This window comes from Euleptes europaea, chromosome 18 (genome assembly GCF_029931775.1).
Source record: "Euleptes europaea isolate rEulEur1 chromosome 18, rEulEur1.hap1, whole genome shotgun sequence".
Lineage (NCBI taxonomy): Eukaryota > Metazoa > Chordata > Lepidosauria > Squamata > Sphaerodactylidae > Euleptes > Euleptes europaea.
The window spans coordinates 42,240,042-42,262,794 of NC_079329.1; the positions used below are offsets into that span (position 1 = coordinate 42,240,042).

At 47.4% G+C, this 22,753-nt stretch overlaps 1 protein-coding gene across 1 annotated transcript in view; it reads left to right on the forward strand.

The window, feature by feature from the left end:
- The window catches only part of PTCD3 (pentatricopeptide repeat domain 3), a 76,065-nt gene extending 55,673 nt beyond the window's left edge, over positions 1 to 20,392 (forward strand). Inside the window, exons 16-24 of the mRNA XM_056864737.1 lie at positions 6,039 to 6,067; positions 8,569 to 8,675; positions 9,669 to 9,747; positions 9,850 to 9,940; positions 12,181 to 12,266; positions 14,883 to 15,031; positions 16,344 to 16,385; positions 18,342 to 18,500; positions 20,377 to 20,392. Of these exons, the coding sequence (XP_056720715.1) occupies positions 6,039 to 6,067; positions 8,569 to 8,675; positions 9,669 to 9,747; positions 9,850 to 9,940; positions 12,181 to 12,266; positions 14,883 to 15,031; positions 16,344 to 16,385; positions 18,342 to 18,500; positions 20,377 to 20,392 (758 nt within the window). The remainder of the gene's footprint in view (positions 1 to 6,038; positions 6,068 to 8,568; positions 8,676 to 9,668; positions 9,748 to 9,849; positions 9,941 to 12,180; positions 12,267 to 14,882; positions 15,032 to 16,343; positions 16,386 to 18,341; positions 18,501 to 20,376) is intronic.
- The last annotated feature ends 2,361 nt before the right edge of the window (positions 20,393 to 22,753 follow it).

A 22,753-nucleotide genomic window follows, 5' to 3' on the forward strand; every position in this document is an offset into this window, starting at 1 on the left:
CCGAAAACTCAACACAGTTACCCAGACTAACGCCTATCCTATCCCATTGATTTCGGACATTTTAGGACAACTACAGGAGGGGCGTATATTCACCAAATTGGACTTGGTTGAGGCTTATTACCGGGTTCGGATTCGTGATGGGGATGAACCCCTTACAGCCTTTTCTAGCTGCTTCGGCATGTATGAATTTCTTGTGATGCCTTTTGGATTAAAAGGGATCCCGGGGGTCTTCATGCAATTCATTAATGAGATCCTCCATGACTTATTATATCGTGGCGTGGTAGTTTATCTTGATGACATCCTTATTTATTCTAAATCCATGGAAGAACATGTTGCTCTAGTCAGAGAAGTGTTGCAACGTCTCCGTGATCATCAACTCTATGCTAAGTTGTCTAAATGCGAGTTCCACCAAGAACAACTAACGTTTTTGGGATACATCATTTCACATCGGGGCCTCAGCATGGACCCTGCTAAAGTGCAAGCGGTTCTTGACTGGACACCTCCCTCCACCCGTAAACAAGTGCAGCAGTTTCTGGGCTTTGCCAATTTCTACCGTGGTTTCATTCCCAACTTTGCTCAAGTGGCACTGCCAATCACCGACCTCCTTAAAACTAAAGGTAAAGGAGTCTCAGCTACGTTACCCACCACCAAGGTACTTTGGACTGATCAATGTCAAACCACTTTTACAGCCCTCAAATGACTTTTCACTTCTGAACCGGTGCTGCAGCACCCCAACCCGAACCAAATGTTTGTTGTACAAGTAGATGCGTCCGATGTGGCCATGGGGGGGCTCTTCTCCAGAGGGGGGCTGACAGTCTTCTCCACCCCTGTGCTTACTTTTCCAAGAAGTTTGCGCACGCTCAATTGAATTGGCCAATTTGGGAGAAGGAAGCAGCGGCCGTCTATCATGCCCTCACCCTATGGCGGCAGTTTCTGGAGGGGTCCGGGGTCCCCTTTGAGGTCTGGACCGATCACAAAAATCTAGAGGCCCTCACGGGGACCCACAAACTGTCCACGAAACAACAGTGTTGGGCTGACTTCTTTGCCCAATTCCGTTTTGTACTAAAACATGTACCTGGGAAACAAAACGTGCTTGCTGACGCTCTTTCCAGGTTGCCCCAATATCCAGTAAAGATTGACCGTCCCACGGACTCTTTATTCACTCCGGCGCACAAAGGGGCTCTCCCCGTCCTGGCGGTAAAGACTCAGTCCCAAACTCTGCTCCAATCCCAGACCCAAGCAATGGACAGCAGAGCATCGGGCGCAAAAGAACCAACTCCCTCTCCAGATCAGCCTGCGCCGACCGTCACCGGCGCTCTGCAGCACCCACAATCCCCCCCTCCTTTGCCACCGCCAGCGGCTCCGGATTCCTCCTCTTCTGTGGGGGGGGGGAGTGATCCTGTCCAATTCCTTCCTGGACTCCCTTCGTACTCAATGCCTGGTCGAATGCTCCGCTCAAACTCTACCCCAAGGCTTGCTTGAATGGAGTGGCTGTTTGTACACGGACTTGAAACTGTACGTGTCTAAAGTGCTTAGAAGGGAAGTCCTGCAATTAGCTCATGGGGCTAAAACGGCAGGACATTTTGGTTTCCTAAAGACCCTTCACCTGTTACGCAGGCAATTTTGGTGGGTGGGCATGCGTACGGATGTGGATTCCTTTGTTCACAGTTGTCCCATTTGTGCCACTGTCAAACGATCCCAGGGTAAGCCTCCGGGACTTCTACAGTTACTGGAAATTCTCAGCAGACCCTGGGAAGTGATTGGCATGGATTTCATGACTGACCTCCCTCTGAGTGAAGGAAAAACTACTTTGGGTTATTACTGATTTAATTCCAAACAGGTACTTTTGGTTCCATGTGCAGGTATTCCGTCTGCCCCCAGGTTGGCCCGCCTTTTCCTGTCACATGTTGTCCATCTACATTCCTTTCCGCGTAAGATAATCTGCAACCGCGGAAGTAGCTACGTGGCTAAATTTTGGAAGGCATTTCTCAAGTTGGTGGGGGTGGAACAGGGTTTGTCTAGCGCTTATCACCCCCAAACGGATGGGCAAACTGAACATGTTAATGCTGCCCTGGAGTGTTATTTACGCTGTTATGTCAATTACCATCAGGATGATTGGGTTGAATTGTTGCCTTTTTGCAGAATATGCTTACAATAATGCTGTGCATCAGTCTACTGGGTTTAGTCCATTCTATGTAGTGTACAGTCAGGATTTCTGCCCCATTGCTCATGTGGATATGATGGGGGTGGAGGGAAGCGTCGAGGTGGACGCCTGGACTCAAGCCGTCCGCAACACCTGGCTCTGGCTAGTAAAGAATCTAGACAGGGCCAAGCGCAAATACAAGGCTCAAGCAGATAAACATCGTTCTCCCAGTAAAGACTTTCAAGTGGGCGACTTAGTGTACCTTTCCACCAAGAATTTGCAGTCCACCCCACCTTGCCATAAACTCAGTGCCAAGTACGTGGGGCCATATCCCATCGCCCGGATAATTAACTGTAGAACTGGCTCTTCCGAAAACCCTGAGGTGTATCCACCCTGTTTTCCATGTTAGTCTCCTCAAACCTCATGTTGCCTCCTCAGATTGGCACCCGGAACCGCCCCCTGAGCAGCCTGTGATGGTGGGGGGGAGGAACATTTCGAAATGTCTAAGATTTTAGACTCTCGTATACGTCATGGGTCTCTACAGTATCTGGTTCGTTGGAAACATTTCCCCCCTGCCTATGATGAATGGGTGAAGGCACGAGATGTCTCCGCCCCGGACTTGGTGCACGCCTTCCACACCGCCTACCCCGATAAACCTTTGCCGACTGGGAGGGGGCCCTAAGGAGCAGAATGTCAGGCCTGTGTCTCAGTTTCGCTTTTCCACCGACTTGCTCCCAAGGATTGTTTTGCATTCTTGGACTCTTTAAGGTAGACAGTACTCCGTGAGAACGGAGGCATCTCTAGACTGTTTTGAAATAGTAATCTCTTGAGCCTGTCCTGGGCTGCTGAATGCTGAATACTTTTTTCTATGCTTTTATATAGTCAAGTGTATCCCAGTGCCCTCCATTGCTGTCTTAGATCCTGTATGCTCTGTTTACCTAGGCTGCCAGTAAACCATCTTCCTTGGACCAGTGTGTCTCTTGCCATGGTTATTGGTTCGGACTAGGGCAAGGGCTGACAAAGGGACAGATTGCATAGATTAGGGTACATTGAGGATATAATTAATACCATTCAGGCAGCGCGCAGACCTTCAACACAGAGAATCTATAACTCAACATGGAAGGCATTCACCAGATGGTGCAGGCACAAAAACATCAACCCACTCAAACAATTGGCATCCTTTCCTTCTTACAGGAAGGACACAGGATCGGACTAGCCACCGCCACTTTAAAAAGACAACTAGCTTCAATAGCTACGATAGTACCACGAGTAGTGGGCTACAGAATAACCAGGCATCCTCACATAAAATCATTCCTTAGGGGTCTATCTATAACCACACCTCCTACAAGACACAGGTTTCCCACTTGGAGCCTACACACGGTTCTCACTGCACTTACGAAGCCTCCATTCGAACCACTTACACAGGTTGGATTAAAGTGGTTAAGGATGAAAGTCCTATTTCTAACGGCGGTAACCACAGTACGCAGGGTATCTGAACTAGGAGCCCTCTCGATGCGACTAGGACTCATTTCTTTTCACAAGGACAAGGTAGTTCTACGACACGACCACTCCTTCATTCCCAAGTGTAATACAAAGTTTCACAGGGAACAAGACATAATCCTTCCATCATTTTGTCCTAACCCTAAGACACCTTTGGAGAAGACTTGGCACTTGTTAGACGCTCGTAGAGCACTTCACATATACATGACCAGAACAGAAAACATCAGGACATCTGAGTCACTATTTATCAATATCTCCCAACCAAGAAAGGGTAAGCCCATGTCAAGGGCATCAATTAGCCGCACCATTTCCTTATGCATAAAGACTGCCTATAAGAAAAGCAAACTACCCATTCCTGGAGGGGTAATGGCCCACTCGGTCCGTAGTGCAGCCACATCCACAGCCTTTGATAGACAGGCTTCTGTAGAAGAAATTTGCAAGGCGGCCACTTGGTCGTCCGTGTCTACATTTGTTAGACACTACAAATTAAACCTCTACTCTTCATCCGATGCCGCTTTCGGGAGAAGAGTGTTGCAAAACATATTACAGGATGTCTAACCCTCCCAGGGCGGGGACTGCTCTTATATGTCCCATCATAAGGATGCCCTTTGTCCCTCTGAGCCAAGAAAGAGCCTTGGCTACTTACCGTGAAGGCTTCTTCTGCTCAGAGGGACGAAGGGCATCTTGCCCTCCCAGACGTCCATCAATTGTTCCGTTATAATTATAGTTCAAGGTTATTGCTGAAGTTCATAGTTCGTGTAGTTCTTACAATTTCGTGAAGTATAACGTATTTCTTAGTTTTCTACCCTACTAATCTTCTAAGGCTTGGAAAGTGTTAGAACTGGCAATAGAGGGCGTTTACCCTGAGAAGCCAGGAAAATTTTAAATATTAAATCCTGCCTCCTGAGCTAACAGGAAAAGGAAACACCCATCATAAAGATGCCCTTCGTCCCTCTGAGCAGAAGAAGCCTTCATGGTAAGTAGCCAAGGCTCTTTTTGTGGTACTTATACACTATTGTTTTTTACATGGTATTTGTTTGTATGTTTGAGTACATGTTATAAGTTACTAGTAATTATTGCTAACTAGCCATTGCTTGGTTCTATTGTTACCATATTCACCCAGCCGCATATGCTGTTGTTTCTATCACTTTGGTTATATTCAGCATAGATCTCCCTTTTTTTTTGCAACTTTTTTTATCCTGAAACACCAACGTCCGCCTACACTAGACAGAAATAAGGGCTCTGACCCGCCCAAGTATAGAGGAAGGGTCCAAAAACACAGTGGCTTGGAATCCGGAGACGTCTGCCATTGTTGAACTTCTCGGCACATGCAAGATTTTGAGGAAGGGCAAAGGGCTCCCCTGCATAATCAGCTCCTGTGGGGTTGTGGCTAATCACAAATTCTGGAAGTTTCCACAGAATTCTGGGAGGTCCTCAGTCAGGTGTTTTACAGTGGGCGCAGCGGCTCGCAAATGAGCATTCCCTGCAGATGCAACAATGAAGCCTTCTGGTACCTCTTCTTCAGGGAGGTGAAGGAAAGCAGGAATTTGATCTCTCCTTTGCAAACTGAAGCCAGCCTCTTTCCCCAAAGCAAGAGACTTAAGAAAGTCTGTGTCTCTGGGAGGGAGAGACTTACCAGGGGTGAGGGCTCCCCCCCATACCCACCTGCCAGCCCACCAAGCATTGGTAGGGGAAGAGAGCCGCCATGGGGAGGCCTCCCACTCATCCGGGCGACCTAGTGGCCCGAGGTGCATGGCTCTGCGGTTCCTTCCCAAGACGAACTCGGTGCTTTGCTACTCCATCTTTTTATGCGTCACGCTCAAGAAGCAGGCAGGCAGGCACTCATGGTCGCCAGGCCTCCTGGTTTAACCGTTGCTCTCTCTTCCCTGGGAACCTCCACCCTTTTAATTTGGGAGGAGGAGTAAGGGTCTATAACAGAGAATTCTGAATGTCTGGTCATTCAACAGTCACTGAGGTTCTTTGGCCAGCCCTCGAGATTTGAAAGGGATACAAAATTAATTTTTAAAAAGGTGTGATAGTATGACCTTAGAAATAAATGTCTTTTGTCTTGAGAGATTTTTGCTTTTGGGGACTTTTCAACTATTATTGCTGTTTGAGATTTTCAGATATTTCCTTCCTTTACTTCCATATCCCATTTAGGAGTGGGATATACATCTGTTTCCCAAGTTTGAGGAACGTATGGGGCGGTGTCCCAGTTTACAGTAACAGATATTGATCTCTGCCTGACCAGACCATTAAATTACCTCCTTCAGAACTAGATTTTGATCTAACATTTCATTTTATTTCAGGAATGCAAACACCTGACAAATTTGTAACTCCTTTGTAGCCAGAAGGAGTCGAAGGTTGATAGTAATTATTATTTCTTCTCTTTCAGCTAATTTTTTTTCAAATGCTATGAGAATCGTAAGTGCATTATGTTTGACTTCTAAACCTAATTCTGAATCTGTTTCTGGCTAACTGTAAGCCCGGAGCCTCAGTGGCTCCCATCATTGGTGGATAAGCATTCTGGTATTGTGTACTTGAATACTTCTTAGGAAAATGGAAAAATCGGAATTGAACTGGTGCAGATCAGGTTGGGTTTGTTTTTTATTTGTTTACTTCGTCTATAGACTACCTTTCGCGTTGAGACTTGAGGCAGACAGAATTAGAAAACAATGCAATAGGATGAGCCTACAAAACAAAAAACAAGTGTAATGAAACTGGATGACAAAATGAGAGAGAAATTAAGTAAAAACAGTATTACTCAATAAACAATACAAACGGGGGTCCTGTCTAATTTGTTCAGACATTAATTATCATTTATTAATTAATATAAATATAAAATATAAATTTAATCAATGAATATACACATATAATAAATATATAATATAAACTAAATATTAAACATAAGCATAAAAACATAATAATTAATTATTATTACGTCGATCAAAAGAGCCCCCTTGAATAATGTCCTTTTACAACCCCCCTAAACCCTTAATAAAACTGCTCTCTTGAACAACTCTATTCCATACCTTTTGCGGAATGAGAAAAGTGTGAGGGGCTTCCTAAAACTGGAATTCTGTTTCTTGAACCTTTGTGGTTTGTGGATTTGCAGGCCAATAGCAGAACTCCTTTTTGCAACATAATCACATGTCCTTTGCTAAATAATACTTGAGAACAGACCGAACTGAAAACAAGAGGGTGCATTTCCTATCTCCCCCCCTTCCCACTCAATGGGATTCAAAGCAGAGTACATCCTTCCTCTCTGCTCCATGTGGTCCTCAAAGCAATCTTGTGAGGTAGGCTTGGCTGAGGGAGTGTGACTGGCCCAAAGTTGCCAAGCAAGCTTCCGTGGCAGGGTGGGGATTCAAACCTGGATGTTCCAGATCCCAGTCTGACACTTTGTAACTTTATAAGTTTCTTATTTATTTATTTGATTTTAGTATACATATCCCTTTTGTTAAAAAAAGGGGGGGAGAATAGGCGAAACAAAGCACAGCCTCAGATACCTTTTGTCTCCATAAAAAGACCCTCAAGGCAGCCCACAAGAAGAATGCATAAATACGTGCACATTGAACAAACAAAAAAACAAGTACCCCTCTTTGCAGTCCCGGATGTATTGGCTGGCCTAATGGAAGTCACAGGCTGTGAGCTGCTAGGCCCAGGTCCCTTCTGCTTGCGCATCTGGGCATGAAGGTACCTGAGAAAGGGCGGGGGAAAGCGATCCTAATGGAAGTCAGCAAAGATGTGATGCAGCTGGCAAAAGGTGCTCCTCCTCGTGCTCCTTCCCTCCCTGCCTTCTTCTGATAACTTTTGACAGTTTGAAATGTACAGCACTTGTCAGAACTTGAATCTCATTCAGCATGCCTAGTACAGGGAAGTGCATTATTCCACTGACCTTAGAGAAAGAGATGACAGAGAGAATAGGACCTTGTTTGTTTCTGTATCTCAGTCAGGTCTTTCTTTAGGCATTTCAGTGCACCTTACAGGAATTCCCTTACCAAATTAAGCATGATCATTAAGCATGATCACTCCAAGCTAATTGGTCAGGAGGAACGCCTCCTCCCCTACTGTCCACCCTGCCGGGTAAGATCTGCCTCTCATGCTCCTGCCTTGAGAGGTGGGGCCGTCAGCGGCTGGAGGCGGGGCATTTTCTGGGAAGCTCTTCCCCTCGAGGCTCACCCAGCACCTCCTTTCCGTTAGATGCCAGGCAAAAACGCGTCTTTTACCCAGGCTTTCAAAATTAGGAGCCCCAGGGCGCAGAGTGGTCAGCTGCAGTACTGCAGTCCAAGCTCTGCTCTCGACCTGAGTTCAATCCCAACGGAAATCAGGTTCAGGTAGCCAGTTCAAGGTTGACTTATCCTTCCATCCTTCCAAGGTCGGTAACATGAGTACCCAGCTTGCTGGGGATAAAGTGTAGATGACTGGGGAAGGCACTGGCAAACCAACCCGTAAACAAAGTCTGCCTAGTAAACGTCGGGATGTGACGTCACCCCATGGGTCAGGTTGCTTGCGCAGGGGACACCTTTACCTTTTTTTCAAAATTAGGGATTTTATCTTACCAGCTTCTCAATGCTCTGCTTCTGTTTTATGACAGGTTTTATGCCGCTTGTGTCCAGTGGCCTGTTTTTTAGTGGCCTGTTTTTATCTTGCGGTATCTCTAACCGTTAAGCCGTCTCAAACAGGACTCTGAAAAGGCAGCGTAGAAATACCCTAAACAAATAATAATAAACTTAGGTCTGTACATTGAGAAAATGGCTTCCCTTCCTTATCGCTGGAGTTCTGAGGATGGAGACGGTCTGTGTCAGCTTATAATTATCCTACAGGAAACTGTCTTGGGAATTCACTTGACCATAGAAATAATTTTGTGGCTGTTCTTTTTTTGGTCTTGTTTCATTCACATGTGCCACATGTCTTCCTTGCAGTGTTTGGATATAAAGGATGTTCAGCTCGCCTATAAGTTACACAGCGTGGTGGAGACAGGAGAAAACTGGAGATTGATGGGAGTCATGTTCCAGCAGACCTCTTATTGGTAATGGTTGTTTGGTACTTCTGTTTGAATGACTTCTGGTGCTGGCAGCTTCACTTGGCTTATAATACTGCTTGCAAAGCGGTAGCCATGTTAGTTTGCTGTATGAAAATGGAACAGATACGCTTTGACTCCCTCCCCCCTCAAGCTAGCCCATAAGAATTCCCCAGCACGGTTGCCCATCACATCTCTATCTGACGAAGTGAGCCGTGACCCACAAAGATTATACTGAAATGAAGATTGTTAGTCTTTAAAGTGCCCTCTAGATTTTCACCTTATTGCAGTTCTGCTGCTGGTCTGGTTAACAGAGGTAGGGAACACGTAATTGCTAGTTTTGAGGCAAAAGTCCTGTTGGTTTTGGGGCTCAATTCAGGGGGCTTTGAGTTTGCGATCGGAGCATTTTGAAAAGGCTGGAACATTTAAGGGAAGTCTTCGTCTCTGTGGGAACCAGCTAATCTCCGAAGATCGATGGGAGACGCCCTAGTTTGAATCCCCGCTTTCAGATTGAGAGATAAAACCCCTGAGAGGAAAGGGAAGTTGTTGTCGCAGGGCCTTTTTTTGCCATTTGTGCCTTAAGAGATTTCCTACCAGTGGTCTCTCTCGGGATCCCCAGTTTCTAGAGATCAGCACGAGGTTTCTTGGTTCCAGCAAGCCTCGTGGGTTCAGCCAATGAGCTGTTCAACTTTTCATGTGTTTTGCTTATCTGAGTATTCTGGGGTTTTCTTCTTTATTGTGGTTTTTTAAACAATTTCTATGAATAATTTTATTTAAAGCTACCTAAGGATTAAGTCAGGAAGGCACTGGCAAACCACCTCTGTTAGTGTCTTGCCATGAAAACCCCAAAAAGGGGTCGCCATAAATCGGCTGCGACTTGACGGCACTTCACACACACACATGGATTAAGTCAGGATAGAAATGTAATCAAACTGGTAGCTAAACTTTTCTCCCGAGTCCTATTTTGTATTTGGTAACTTGATCTTTTTTGCTATGTTACAGTGGAAGGTTTTTACATTTGTTGTGCATGATGGAACATCTTGATGTCGTTCTGAAGTGGTACAGAGAACTGGTTCCTTCAGTAAGTATAACTTTAAATATGTTTGTCTTGTGCGTGCTTACATTTTTTTAAACCCTGCAAGTTCATATCTGTGTTGGACTTAAGTCTTATGTGTTTCATTAGATGTTTTACCCAAACTCTGAAGGAATGCTGGATCTTCTTCGAGCACTTGATGCAGCCAACCGTTTGGATTTGATTCCCCAGATTTGGAAAGGTTAATGATGCTTTTTGTTCTTTTATTTTCTTTGTGGTGATTTTCTTCAACATAGTGAGAAAATTCTAGATCTCCAAGAATGGAGGGTCAGAAAATGTACTTGCTCACTGTGACTTTTACAATGTGCTTCACCAATAAAAGTGCTCTTATCCACTGTGACTTAGATGCCACAGTTGGTTCCCTTGAGTCCTATGCTACTGGAGTGCAGTTTGGTTCTCGTTGCCTTGACACCTGCCCCTTGGTGAAATCTGGTGGTGGGTAAGCTGCTTAGAAACACGTCTCCCATTGAGTCTAGGTTCAACTCCTTGCCTTTCACGGAGTATTGAGCTGGCTCGCTTTGGTCCAGGAGATATTTGCCTTTCTGTGAGAGGGTGATGTAGCTCAGACTGTGCATTTGGATAGGCCAAACCGAAAATAAATACCAGCTATCCAGACGGAGCCGAATAGCCGAAAGGTGAAATCTTTTCACCTTTCCCCCTCAGCTTTTGGCTTTCCCACGACCCATGGGGAGGCCATGGGCAGGGGCCATTTGGCCATGGGGGAGGGGCCATTTGCAAGGCTGGCAATTGGGCTTTAAATTTATTTATTTATAAAAAACCTTTAAACTCCCCTTGGCTGGTGCTTTGCTGGACTGACAAAGGTGCCCCCCTTTGCTGGACTGCTCAGAGGAAGGAGCCGTCATCTCCTGTTACCTTTTCCTGCCCTTTGGCTGGTTTCCAGGGCAACGGGGGAGGGGGAGAGGCATCTTGAAGGGACAAATAGGAGAGCCTCGCTGGAGCTTTCCTGTTTGGCCAAAAAATGTATTTGCACTGCATTTCTCCTAGGCTGCTGCAGTCTCCATCTGGCTTGCAACAACCTACACAGAGGGGAGGGTGGAAGTGGGGGCAGAAAGTTAGAGTAGCCAATAGGATTTCAGGTTGGAGACAACAATGCTCTTTGGCCAATCACAGAAGGTGTTTTTTGCCTGGCCAAAGAATGTAAAAAGGGGGTCTGGCTGCCGCAGATCCCACTCCAGGCAGAGGTTTGAGAGAGTTCAGCGTGCAAAGCTTGGTTTCAGCTGCTGCTCCTCCCTCTGAGTTTCTGGGCGCTTTGACTGCTGCGCCCTTTGGGGTTATTTGGCCCTGCTGCCTGCTTTGGATTCCTGCTTTTTTGCTCCAGTCGGATTCAGTGGGAGAGCTTGGGGGGGTGCTGTTTTTCCAGGTAGCAGCACCAAATTTGCAGTATTGCTCCTGGTAACTCTCCTCAGAGGAACCGCCAAGTTTGGTGAAGTTTGGGTCAGGGATCCAAGGGTTGGGGGGAAGGGTCATAGACCCCTTCCCCCGGTTGAAGTCAGTGGTGGGAACTTTTTCCCCATAGATGCTTGCATGTGACATTGGCCCATTAAAGTCTATGGAGAATTTGGGGGGGGGGGGCTCTGGAGGGGCTATTTTTCAAAGTTGAGGTGCCAAATTTGCAGCATAGCTTCAGATGACTCTCCTTAGAAGAACCCCAAGTTTGAAGAACACCCAAAGGGGGTTCCCCCATCTTCCTTCAGAAACAATTGAAAACTGGACCCCCTGAACCCAATTGAAAATTGGACTCCCTGGACCCAAAGTTCACCAAACCTGGGGGTTCTTCTAAGGAGAGTCACCTACAGCTATGCTGCAAATTTGGTGTCTCTACCTTGAAAAACAGCCCCCCAAAGCCTCAGACAATTCCCATAGACTTAAAAGGAGTCAAAAATTTTCAGAAAGCTGAAAATAACCATTTACCGGTATGGGTATTTGGCTTTTTTCAGCTTTTCCCAAAAAAATTGGGTCCAATAAACCCAAATCTGAAAAAACACCAGGAAAAAATTGGTGCATAGCCCTAGTTCAGACTATTATGAAAGAACCAATTGTGAACCCTCATCCAGAAGAAGGCATGCGTGCCTGGGCTCAAGTGACCTACAAGGCTACTGGGCAGTAATTACTCCATTCTTGGGAGAGGGGCTAGAGCTAGCTTCGAGTAGTCTTGCGGGAGGGGGGGATTATCTAGGCCCACTTTAGTCTAGATTCAGCCCTGAGTTTGGGATGGAAATGGCCATGATCTTGATAGCTGGGAGAATGATATGGAGCGTGTTTCTGTTGATTTTCCTTGACTGCTTCACAGTAAAATTAGTAAGCCTTTAAGTTGCCACTGGACTACTGTTTTATTTCTCCCCGTAGTAAAGTAGCGGCGTTTAATGGGCTTAATTTCTGATCATCTCTTTTCTTGCCCAGATATCAAGCAGCTGGGACATCGTTACAGGCCTGCTCTTGTGGAGGAGGTTCTGGGTCTGATGGCCAGAGACAGGCAGTCTCCAGAGGTGAGGGAGAACGAGGCTCTTCTTAAGTGTGGGAGAGTGTCATTAATCCCTCTCTACAGGCTAGTGTGGTGCATTAGATGCAATGTTTGGCTGGATCAGAGAGGCCTGGCTGCTGAGCCAGGAAGCTGCTTGGGCTGTCTTCTCTCAGCCCGGCCCACTTCATTGAACAAAATGGGAACAGGCTTTGAGATGAGCGAACACCCTGTGTCCGCAGGGCCCTGCATCACCACCTTCTTCCATAGCAGCACTCTCACCTGGCTTTATGTTGCTAACCCCTCTAACACACCCACTTCCTGTCTCCTTTCCCTCACCACCTCTAACTTTTGGGTTGACTCCACACATTACCTTTTCCAAAAATTCTTCCGTGTCCAAATGTTCTGCTTTGGAATGCCACCTGTCTGTCCATCATTTTATCTCCGGCAGCGCCGTCCACCCCACACACACACACTTGGCCGCCTGTTTTTTCTGTGACCTGCAGTCCACTGATTGGGTTGTCTCCTCTTTCTGTCTCCGCTGCTGTTCACCTGGATTCTGCAATGTCTCCCTGAACGCCTTTGCCCCGATCTCCTAATGAGCTGTTCATCTCCGTCAGCTCCAGCCCACCTTCACTCCCCCATTATGCAACTGCCCTTTTCTGGAGGCAAACAAAAGAACTGGCTGATCTTTTCCAGAAGTGCGCTCATCGACCAGCCAGCTTGCCAGCCTGGTGTTAGTATTCCCTCCCCCCTGAGGAAGGAGAATGTCATCCTCTATCAGGGGAGGGAGGTGCTCTGAAGTGGAGTATGCCGCCTCCCTGCTCTGCAGGCAAGGCTCTGCAGATGGATTTGCAGTGCTTCCGCCCAGCCCGTGGCTCACCTCACTTGTGTCAGACAGACTCTTCCGTGAAGGCCTCTCTCAGTGTCAGCACCCCAACATTCTGAGACGGCAGATTGCAGCCCTGTCCTCAGGGAACAGGGTGCATCTCTCATCACACATTCACATCAGACAATTTTGGAGAGGGGTGGCTTTCCGAAGCCCCCTCACAAGACTCTGCTTTCCCTCTTGGGACAATGTCCTTCGGGCATTACACTGAGCACTCTTCGAACCAATGAGATCAGCAGCCTCTCTGGATTTTATGCTTCAAGGTAGCTTTCCTAATGACTATTACTTTTGTGAGATGAGTCTCAGCGCTTTCTGCCCTCTCGATAAGGTACAAATCATGCTACTTCCAGAAAGACTCTGATCCTCAGGACAGGCCCCTCCTTTGTACCAAAAGGAAACTCAGCCCTTCATAAGGGCCAGGAGGTTCACCTACCAGCGTGATATAGTGGTTAAGAGCGGTAGTTAGGAGTGGTGGACTCTGATCTGGAGAACCAGGTTCGATTCTCCCCTCCTCCACATGAGCAGTGGACTCAATAAGATTATGCTGGAAAGAACTCAGTCAAAAATTTCAAGACATTTAAGAGGTGTCTCAAATGCTGCCATTCGGCTGGAGGCGGGTATGGTTACGGTGGAGACCAGACTATGGATCTCTGCCTTCTTTTATTGGCTAAAGTTGGTCTTTTTTACCAAGGGTCTTGTCCATCTCATTGGATTCCTCTGTTTCTCCATGGCGGAAGATGATGGAGGAAAAACTGAGATATTATGGTCTATCACATCAATTTCTCCTCACAAGGGACTATGCTCAGACAAAGGCTATGGTTAAACAGAGGGTTCTGAATATTGAAAGGCAGCATGATTTGAACAAAGTAGAGCATCCTTGATGATCCAGGCATGTTAAATAAGGTAGCTTTGATGCCTTATGTTAAGCATGTAGATAACCCTGATCATAGAAGGATTTTCATCTTATTAAGGCATGATATTCTGCCCTCAGCGATTCTTGAGGGTAGATATAGAGGATTACCATCTACAGAATGTGCATGCTTATGTGGAGATGGAAATATCGAGACCCTAGAGCATATATTTTTAATTGTAAGATCTATAGTCATATTAGGGAAACTGATTACCACCATAATTTCCTGCCATCCCTGTAAAAATAGAAGGACTCTTCTCTTAGTCACCCTAGCAGAAAAGAATCAAGAGATCACATTTAAAGTTGCCAAAATTTGGATGGATAGCCGATAAGATTAGGAAAACTTGGGTAAGCCATATATAGGCTTTTTAGCTATAAGTTTTATAAGATAATGTACAATTTTGTGACTTTATAATTTTAAATGTTTCTTTTCTCATGAATTATGTGATATACTGGAAGTTTGAATTATTGTATTGATCCTGTTTTTATTGGTCTCGGGCTGTAAACTAAATCTGAGGCATTCGCGTAGCCCTCCCGGGGAAAGGGAGGGAGGCCCCGATCCAGCACCCCCGGCACGCACACACACCCTCCCCCGCTTTCCTTACCTGCAAGCTCCAGCACGTCGCCCTTGTGGCCGGCCCTGCCCTTCTGCCGCTGGAGAACGCCAGCAAGGGGGGAGGACGCCCCTCCGCCTTCTTCCTCCTCTTCTTCCTCCTCCTGCTTCTCAACTTATGCAGAACTCAGCAAGTTTCGAGCAGGCAGGGAGACAACCCGGACTCGGTGCTGGGGGGAGGGGGGAGAGACCCTCCCCGCGTGCAACTGGTTAAAAAAAAAATCTTTTTCAGACTCAGGTGGCTTTTGCTGATTGTGCTGCAGATATAAAATCTGTCTATGAAGTACAGGAAGGAAACCACATCCCGCTAGAATGGACAGCTGTTTCTCTGGGTAACTCTGCTCTCCTGTTTGCTAGGGCAGGGAGAACACAAGAAGCCTGGTAAGTAAGGCTAAGTTTCTACCTCCAGTTTGTTCACTGAAGTAAGTTATGAAACAAATTCCATCACAGGGCACTTGATCTTGGTGGTTCTCTTCCCTTCCCCAGCATCTTCTTCTCTACCACCACCGCCCCAACTTCATTCTCCAGCAGGAGATGAACTCCCTCCCGCAGGAAGAGGCCATAGAAACAGTGCCTTGCTCCAGAAGGGACCCAGGGTTCCATTCCGGTGATTCCACTGACCCAGGGACAGGCACAGGCCTGTGCCTCAGTGTCAGGGGCGTGTATGAGTTCATCAGGTTCCACAAGGCTCCAGATGGTGATGCTGGCATCCATCCGGCCACTTTGTATTTATCCTTCCACAAAGGCATCCTTGGGTAAACAGGCCTCTAAGTCTCCCTTGTGCCAGAGGCTCAGGGACTGCACAGACTTGGCATCTTGTACCATGAGGGTAGAGTTGCCAGCTCTGGGTTGGGAAATACCTGGAGGTGGAGCCTGGGGAGGGCAGGTTTTGGGGAGGGGAGGGACCTCAGTCCACTTTCCAAAGCAGCCATTTTCTTCAGGGGAACTGATCTCTGTCACCTGGAGGTCAGTTATAACAGTGAGAGATCTCCAGCTACCACCTGGAGGTTGGCAACCTTACGTGGGAGAAATGCCCCTGCAAGCGCTTATGGCTCCTTCCCTGAGGGGAGAATCTCCTCAACGGGAGACGGGCTGTGCAGCAGCAGCTGCACAGACACTGATGCTCCATCTGTCTTTGGTAGACTTCTTCATCGCATCCTGATTCAACCAGGACTGTCCCTCTGGCTGGTTGTCTGCTCTAGTGAGATGCTTCATTTCAGTAACTCGAAGGATTAGGGGAACCTGCCTCTAAAGGGGGGGGATTTTCCTGTTTGCTGGAGAGGTGAGCAGCTTTCTGTCTGCTGCTTTCTGGTCAGAAGGGCTTGCCTTGTGCTTCTGAACGATGGGGACATATGTTGCTGTCATTCTTTTCCTGCTGACTGTTCCAGACAGTGGATTTCAGTCAGGCTTTGGAAACAGTGACCCCCTCACCCAGTGGAAGAGTCAGTAAAGGGGAGCACTGTTCTTATGAGGACCAAAAATGTCCTCCTGCTTCTTCAGACAAATAGGAATTTACTGTAAGAAGCTACCTTTTCTCCCTTTAGAATCAGGGGCATCCTTTCTTCTGTGCACTCTTGACAAATGATAGGTTGGGGATAAATGTGTTTAAACTCTTCATAATATCTTAAAATGAAGAACACACCTTTTGTAAAATTGCAATGGTCAGATCAAAACCTCTTTTCTCTCCACCTAGGAGCATGCTGCAGCTCTTTAAGAAACACAACCGAGTCCCCAGGTAAGATGGCCTTTCCCCCCATTTCTTCCAGAGTTACTGGAAATCTTTTTAGGGAACAGCCTCAATACCTCCCTGCCTCCTTTTTTTCCCTTGGTTTTCTCGCCTCGGGGGGCAGCACTCTAGCAGGCTGACCACCTCACCCCTGTGTGGGACCGATGGATCCCACCCAGCCTGAAGCCTTGGTGGAAAATGTTTCATTTGGAAAATGCTAGCAGAAATTTCAGGACATCATTTCTATCCCTTTTGGACCTGCAGGGCTCAGTGTTGGTTCTGTCTGGGACCTGGGCAAAGCTTATTCTCTTCATAGCAACTCTGGGCAGGGGTCCTGGAATATTGTTGGCACTGAAGAAAGTCAGAAGTCTGAGCAGCTGAGACAGACACACCAGGCTTGGGAGAAAGAGAAATGAAGCACGAATGAGACACAATAAGCATTTTGGTGATTACTTTTAAGAGGAGTTAAGCAGGCTGCCTTCCAGAGGGAAGATCTCATTTGCTTCAATATTGAATCTGAGGTTGAATGATTAAAGTACTCTGATGTAAGCAAGTCAGGTCAGGATGTCAGGGAGCTGAGAGACAGGAAGGTTGGTGAGTAGTTTTGGCTCCCAGGTTTCGTGAATCCATAAGGCTGCGTAGATTAACATAATCTCCTGAAATCTAAGCTGGAATGTCAACAACCTCACCCCACCCCATGCGCTGAAGGTCCTCTTGCTGTGTAGCCCCATGACCTGCAGAGACACATCAGTGGCCTACATTGGGGGATGTTCCTGAGACATCTATTAAATCTCCATGGTATCATGGAATCAGTGGCCACTTTTAAGGAGCTCTGTGTGTGCAGGAGGAAATCGATTTTACCATTTGGACAGGCTTGGACCAGGTTCAAGATCCAGCAGCATCCCCAGACATGTCACTTCCAATCCAAGAGTGGGTGTGACTGGCATGGGGGCTGTGGGGCCGAGACGAGCCTGGGGGAAGGCGGCCAAGGACTCATTCTGGAGCTGGATTCGTGGTATTTTAAGGGTAATGGAGAAAGCAAAAGACAGTGACATGGCCCACACTGATTGAGGAGAATCCGTATGAAACTTGCGTGTTTTCCCTTAATATAAAAATAACCAGGCAAAGAGTTCTTTACTGGGAGACCTGGGGGGAAATCTGGAAAAATCCAGAACTGGTTGTATAACCGATTTGGCCAGGATGATGTCAGTTTATGGTCTGAGAGAGAGGATGCCCTGAAAGGGGAATAAAAGGGGCGTCAGGGCTCTGGAGTAGGAGGGAGGAGGCAGGCCTCTCCACGCCCCCCCCCCACTCCTTTCCAGGTTATCCTCCACCTCCTCTTCCATGACTCTAAGGCATGCTGATGTAAAATCTCTCGGCCAGAGTGCTCCAATTAGATAGACGTGGCCAATTCATTCCGCTCCTGGAAACCGGTGAGATTATCATAATTTGTAAATCTAGTATTGTGAGGTCAGATGCGTTAAGATTTATCGGTGCTTTCTGTTTTGGGGGGTGGTTCTTTTGGCTGAGGAACTAGTGGAGAATTTATTTTTGGGAGTTTATTATTATTAATTTTTTGGGGGGAGAATTTATCCTCTTGGGTTGAGGAATCTATAATTAGAAGGTGACATGGAGTGAACCTTGTTGCCTTAAAAGCTTCATTGTTACATAGCTGAAAATAAAGTAATTAAATAATGTTTGGATCATATCTGGTTCCTTTCAAATGGGATTTTGTTTCTTTTGTGCTAAGGATAAAAGTAATTCTAAATTAGTTGACATTTAATACCCAGCATCCAGGGGCTTTAGCCTTATCTGAAACAGCTTAGGGGAGGTGTTATTTGCTCCAGGGTGGGGGCTGCACATGCAGCATTCTGAAGTATTCAAGATGATGCTGTAAGATGGCCAGGATACCGTACTACTGGATCTTTCTCGTCATGCAGTGCACTGTTCTTTCTCGTCATGCAGTGATTCGGTGATGAATGAGGTACTGAACTGCATTAAGCAAAGCAACCACCCAGATCAGGCACTTGACCTGGTGAAGCTGGCTGCAGATTTCAGTTTACAGTCAACTTCAAAGCTTGCTGGGAGAGTGCAGAAGGAATTCGAACTCTCTGAAGAGCAAAGGTGAGTTTCCATCGTGAATGAAGATCTCTTTCAACCAACATAGCTGCAACATGCTGTTCACCTAGAGGCATGGTCTTCGCTCCACAGACAGTATTTACTCTAATTAGGAAGGTCCTCAACTATCTCAGCACCCGTCCTGTCTGTTCTGCAGATTCAGTTCCTCTCCTCTGTCTTTGAACCTCTTTGTTTTTTCTCCGCTGGAACTTCCTTTCCCTCTTCTTTCTGATCTCTGTGTAAGCACTTGGTCCCGATGCTCCCACAAGCAACACTCGCAGACAGGTAGTCCAAAGAAGAGTTGACTTTAATGGAGATCATACAGGTATTCAGAGCATAGGTAAAAAGGCAGGAATGGGGTAAAAGAGACATACAACAGAATATATGGGGAGATTGGTCATATCAAGATAGCACAGGTTGGCATGGTAACCCCTCAGTCCAACGGGCCCGGCTCCCACGAGCTTCAAAGCCAGAGAGGAATGCAATCGTTAGGAAAACAGTCGTTGAGCAAAGCAGAGCTATCCCTAAATGCAGAGAGCAGGCCTGACATTCTGCTCCCCTTAGGGCCCCCTCCCGTCCTGCAAAGGGGTTGGTCTGTGGGGGTAGGCGGTATGGAAGGCGCGCACCAGGTGTGGGGCGGAGACATCGCATGAACGAACCCATTCGTCATAGGCAGGGGGGAAGTGCTTCCAATGAACCAGATACTGGAGGGAGTCATGAGGAACACGGGAGTCCAGGATCTTAGCAACTTCGAAATGCTCCTCCCCCCCCCCCCACCATCACCGGCTGCTCCGGAAGCAGGTCGGGATGCGACTCCGGGGAGGCAACATGAGGTTTTAAGAGGCTCACATGGAAAACTGGATGGATACGTTTTAGAGTCTTTGGAAGGGAAAGCTCCACGGTTACCGGGTTAATAATCCGAGAAATAGGATAGGGACCCACGTATTTGGCACTGAGTTTGTGACATGGACGGGTGGACCGGAGGTTTTTGGTGGATAGATAGACTAACTTGCCCACTTTGAATTCTCGGCTAGGAGACCGGTGTTTGTCAGCTTGGGTCTTGTATTTATGTTTAGCTCGTTCAAGATTCTTTACTAGCCAGGGCCAGGTGGTGTGAATTGCATCCACCCAAGCGGCCACATCCTTGCCACCCTCCTCCCCCGAAACATCGACATGGCCAATAGGACTGAAGTCCTAGCCATATACAGTCTGAAACGGGCTGAAACCTGTGGATTGATATACAGCATTGTTATAAGCATACTCAGCAAAGGGCAACAGCCCAACCCAATCATTTTGGTGATAATTCACATAGCAACAGAGGTAACATTCCAATACAGCATTAACACGTTCAGTTTGCCCATCAGTCTGGGGGTGGAAAGCACTAGAGAGACCCTGTTCCACCCCGACCAATTTGAGGAAAGACTTCCAAAATATATAACATAACTACTTCCGCGGTCGCTCACAGTCTTGCGTGGAAATGAATGTAGTCGGAAGACATGTGACACAAAGAGGCGGGCCAGTTTTGGGGCGGAGGGAATACCAGCGCACGGAACGAGATGTACCTGTTTAGAGAACAAGTCGGTAATAACCCACAAAACAGTTTTTCCTTCACTGAGAGGGAGATCAGTCATGAAATCCATAGCGATTACTTCCCAGGGTCTAGAAGGGACTTTTTACGGTTGCAATAGTCCAGGGGGCTTCCCTTGGGATCGTTTGACAGTGGCACAGACTGGGCAACTGCGGATGAACGAGTCCACGTCGGCATGCATGCTCGCCCACCAAAATTGCCTGCGTAATAAGTGGAGCGTTTTCAGAAATCCAAAGTGCCCTGCGGTTTTGGCTCCATGGGCAAGTTGCAGGACTTCTCTTCGTAACCCCTTAGGTACATACAGTTTTGAGTCTCTGTACCAACAACCCCCTTGTTCTAGCAGAGAAGGGGGGAGTGTGTGAGCCGAGAGTTGTGCTTGGCAGTGGGAACGGAGAGAGTCTAGAAAAGAAATAGGCAGATCCATCTTACCCTGAGAGGTAGGCGGGACATGGTCAGGTTGAGCGGGAAAAGAGTTTGGAGGTGATGAGGAGGGTTTCACAAGCAGCTCGTTCTGGCTTCCTGGAGCCGGAGGAGTGGATGGAGTAGGCGAGGGAGTCAGGTCCGAGTTTTGGGAGGCGGCCTCCCCCCCTCGAGCGTTCATGTCGGCCAGTCCGGGATGGGAGCGGAGTTGGGTCTGGGACCTAGTTTGGACCACCAGTGTAGGGAGCACCCCTCTGTGCGCAGGGGAGAAGAGCGACTCGGTGGATCGGTCTACCTTGGTAGGATACTGGGGAAGTCGAGATAGGGCATCCGCTAGTACATTTTGTTTACCGGGGACATGCTTGAGCGCGAAACGGAATTGAGCGAAGAAGTCAGCCCAGCGTAGTTGTTTCGTGGACAGTTTACGGGTTCCAGTGAGTGCCTCTAGGTTTTTGTGATCGGTCCAGACCTCAGAGGGGGACTCTGGAACCCTCAAGAAATTGCCTCCAAATAGTGAGGGCGTGGTAGACAGCGGCTGCCTCTTTTTCCCAAATGGGCCAGTTCAGTTGAGAGTGCGCAAACGTTTTAGAAAAATAAGCGCAGGGATGCAACAGACCATCTCTACCCTGCTGCAAAAGAGCACCTCCCATGGCTACATCGGAAGCGTCTACTTGCACTATAAACATGTGCTCAGGATCAGGATGCTTTACCACGGGTTCGGAGGTGAATAATTGCTTAAGGGTTTGGAAAGCGGTCTGGCATTGGGGAGTCCATTGGATTTTTGCAGTGGGCAGTGTGGCTGAGGTCCCCTTCCCCTTAGTCTTAAGTAGGTCAGTGATTGGGAGTGCCACTTGAGCAAAGTTGGGAATGAATCCCCGATAGAAGTTGGCAAAGCCAAGAAATTGCTATACTTGTTTGCGGGTTAAGGGCGGATCCCAATCGATTACCGATTGTACTTTTGCAGGATCCATTGTGAGACCTTGGTGGGAAATGATGTAACCCAAGAATGTCAATTGTTCTTGGTGAAACTCACATTTAGATGCTTTAGCATAGAGGTGGTTGTCTCTAAGGCGTTGTAATACTTCTCTCACTAGAGCAACATGTTCGTCCATAGAGTTGGAATAGATAAGGATATCATCTAGATAAACCACCACGCCTCGGTATAAGAAGTCATGTAGGATCTCGTTAATAAATTGCATGAAGACCCCCGGAGCCCCTTTTAATCCGAATGGCATTACCAGAAACTCAAACATACCAAAACAGCTGGAAAAGGCAGTGAGGGGCTTGTCTCCGTCATGAATCCTAACTCGATAGTACGCTTCAACTAAGTCCAGTTTAGTGAAAATACGCCCCTCCTTTAGTTGCCGTAAGATGTCCGAAATCAAAGGGATGGGGTAGGCATTGATTTGAGTAACTGCATTGAGTTTCCGAAAATCGATGCATAGACCCAAATCACCTGTTTTCTTGCAGACGAAGAAAGCGGGGGCAGAGTTGGGGGCAGAGTTAGGGGCAGACGACGGTCGGATGAACCCACGAGCAATATTCTTGTCTGAAAAGTCCCGTAATACAGTGCGTTCCACAGCGCTCATAGAATAGATTTTACTGTTCGGAAGCTTACCATCCCCCACCACTTCTATGGCGCAGTCCGTTCTGCGGTGGGGGGGTAGCACATCGCACTCCTTCGCATCAAACACGTCTGCAAAGTCCCGATACTCAACGGGTAGCGAGGAAGGAGGGGGGGCGTCAGAGATCAAGGCTGGGGCTGTTGGAAGGACAACCGCAATTTCGTGACGGTGCTGGGTGCAGTTGGGGTCGGAAAACATAATAGTGTCGGCCTTCCAGTCTATAGAAGGACTGTGCCCCTTGAGCCAGTTTATTCCCAGAATGACTTCGTACTTGATAAGGGCTATGGTAAAATCGATTTGTTCCCAATGAGAGCCAATACCCATCGCGACGCCGCGGGTGCGGTGGTCTACTGCCCCCCCCCCAAATTTACTGCCATTTGGGCGAATTGGATGGGATTGGGCAGCGTCACTGATTTGACCTTAAGTGCGTTGAAAGTGGCCTCATAGATCAGGGAGCGCCCACAACCAGAGTCTATGAGTGCTTTGACATGTAACTGGGAACCTTTTTTGTGATGTTGTAACACTACGTCCACATATACAGTATTTTCAACTTCACTCACCATAACAGGAGCCTTGGGTTTCGCAGGAGAAGCTGCAGGGGTCTGCGGTGTCGCTCACTCACCACA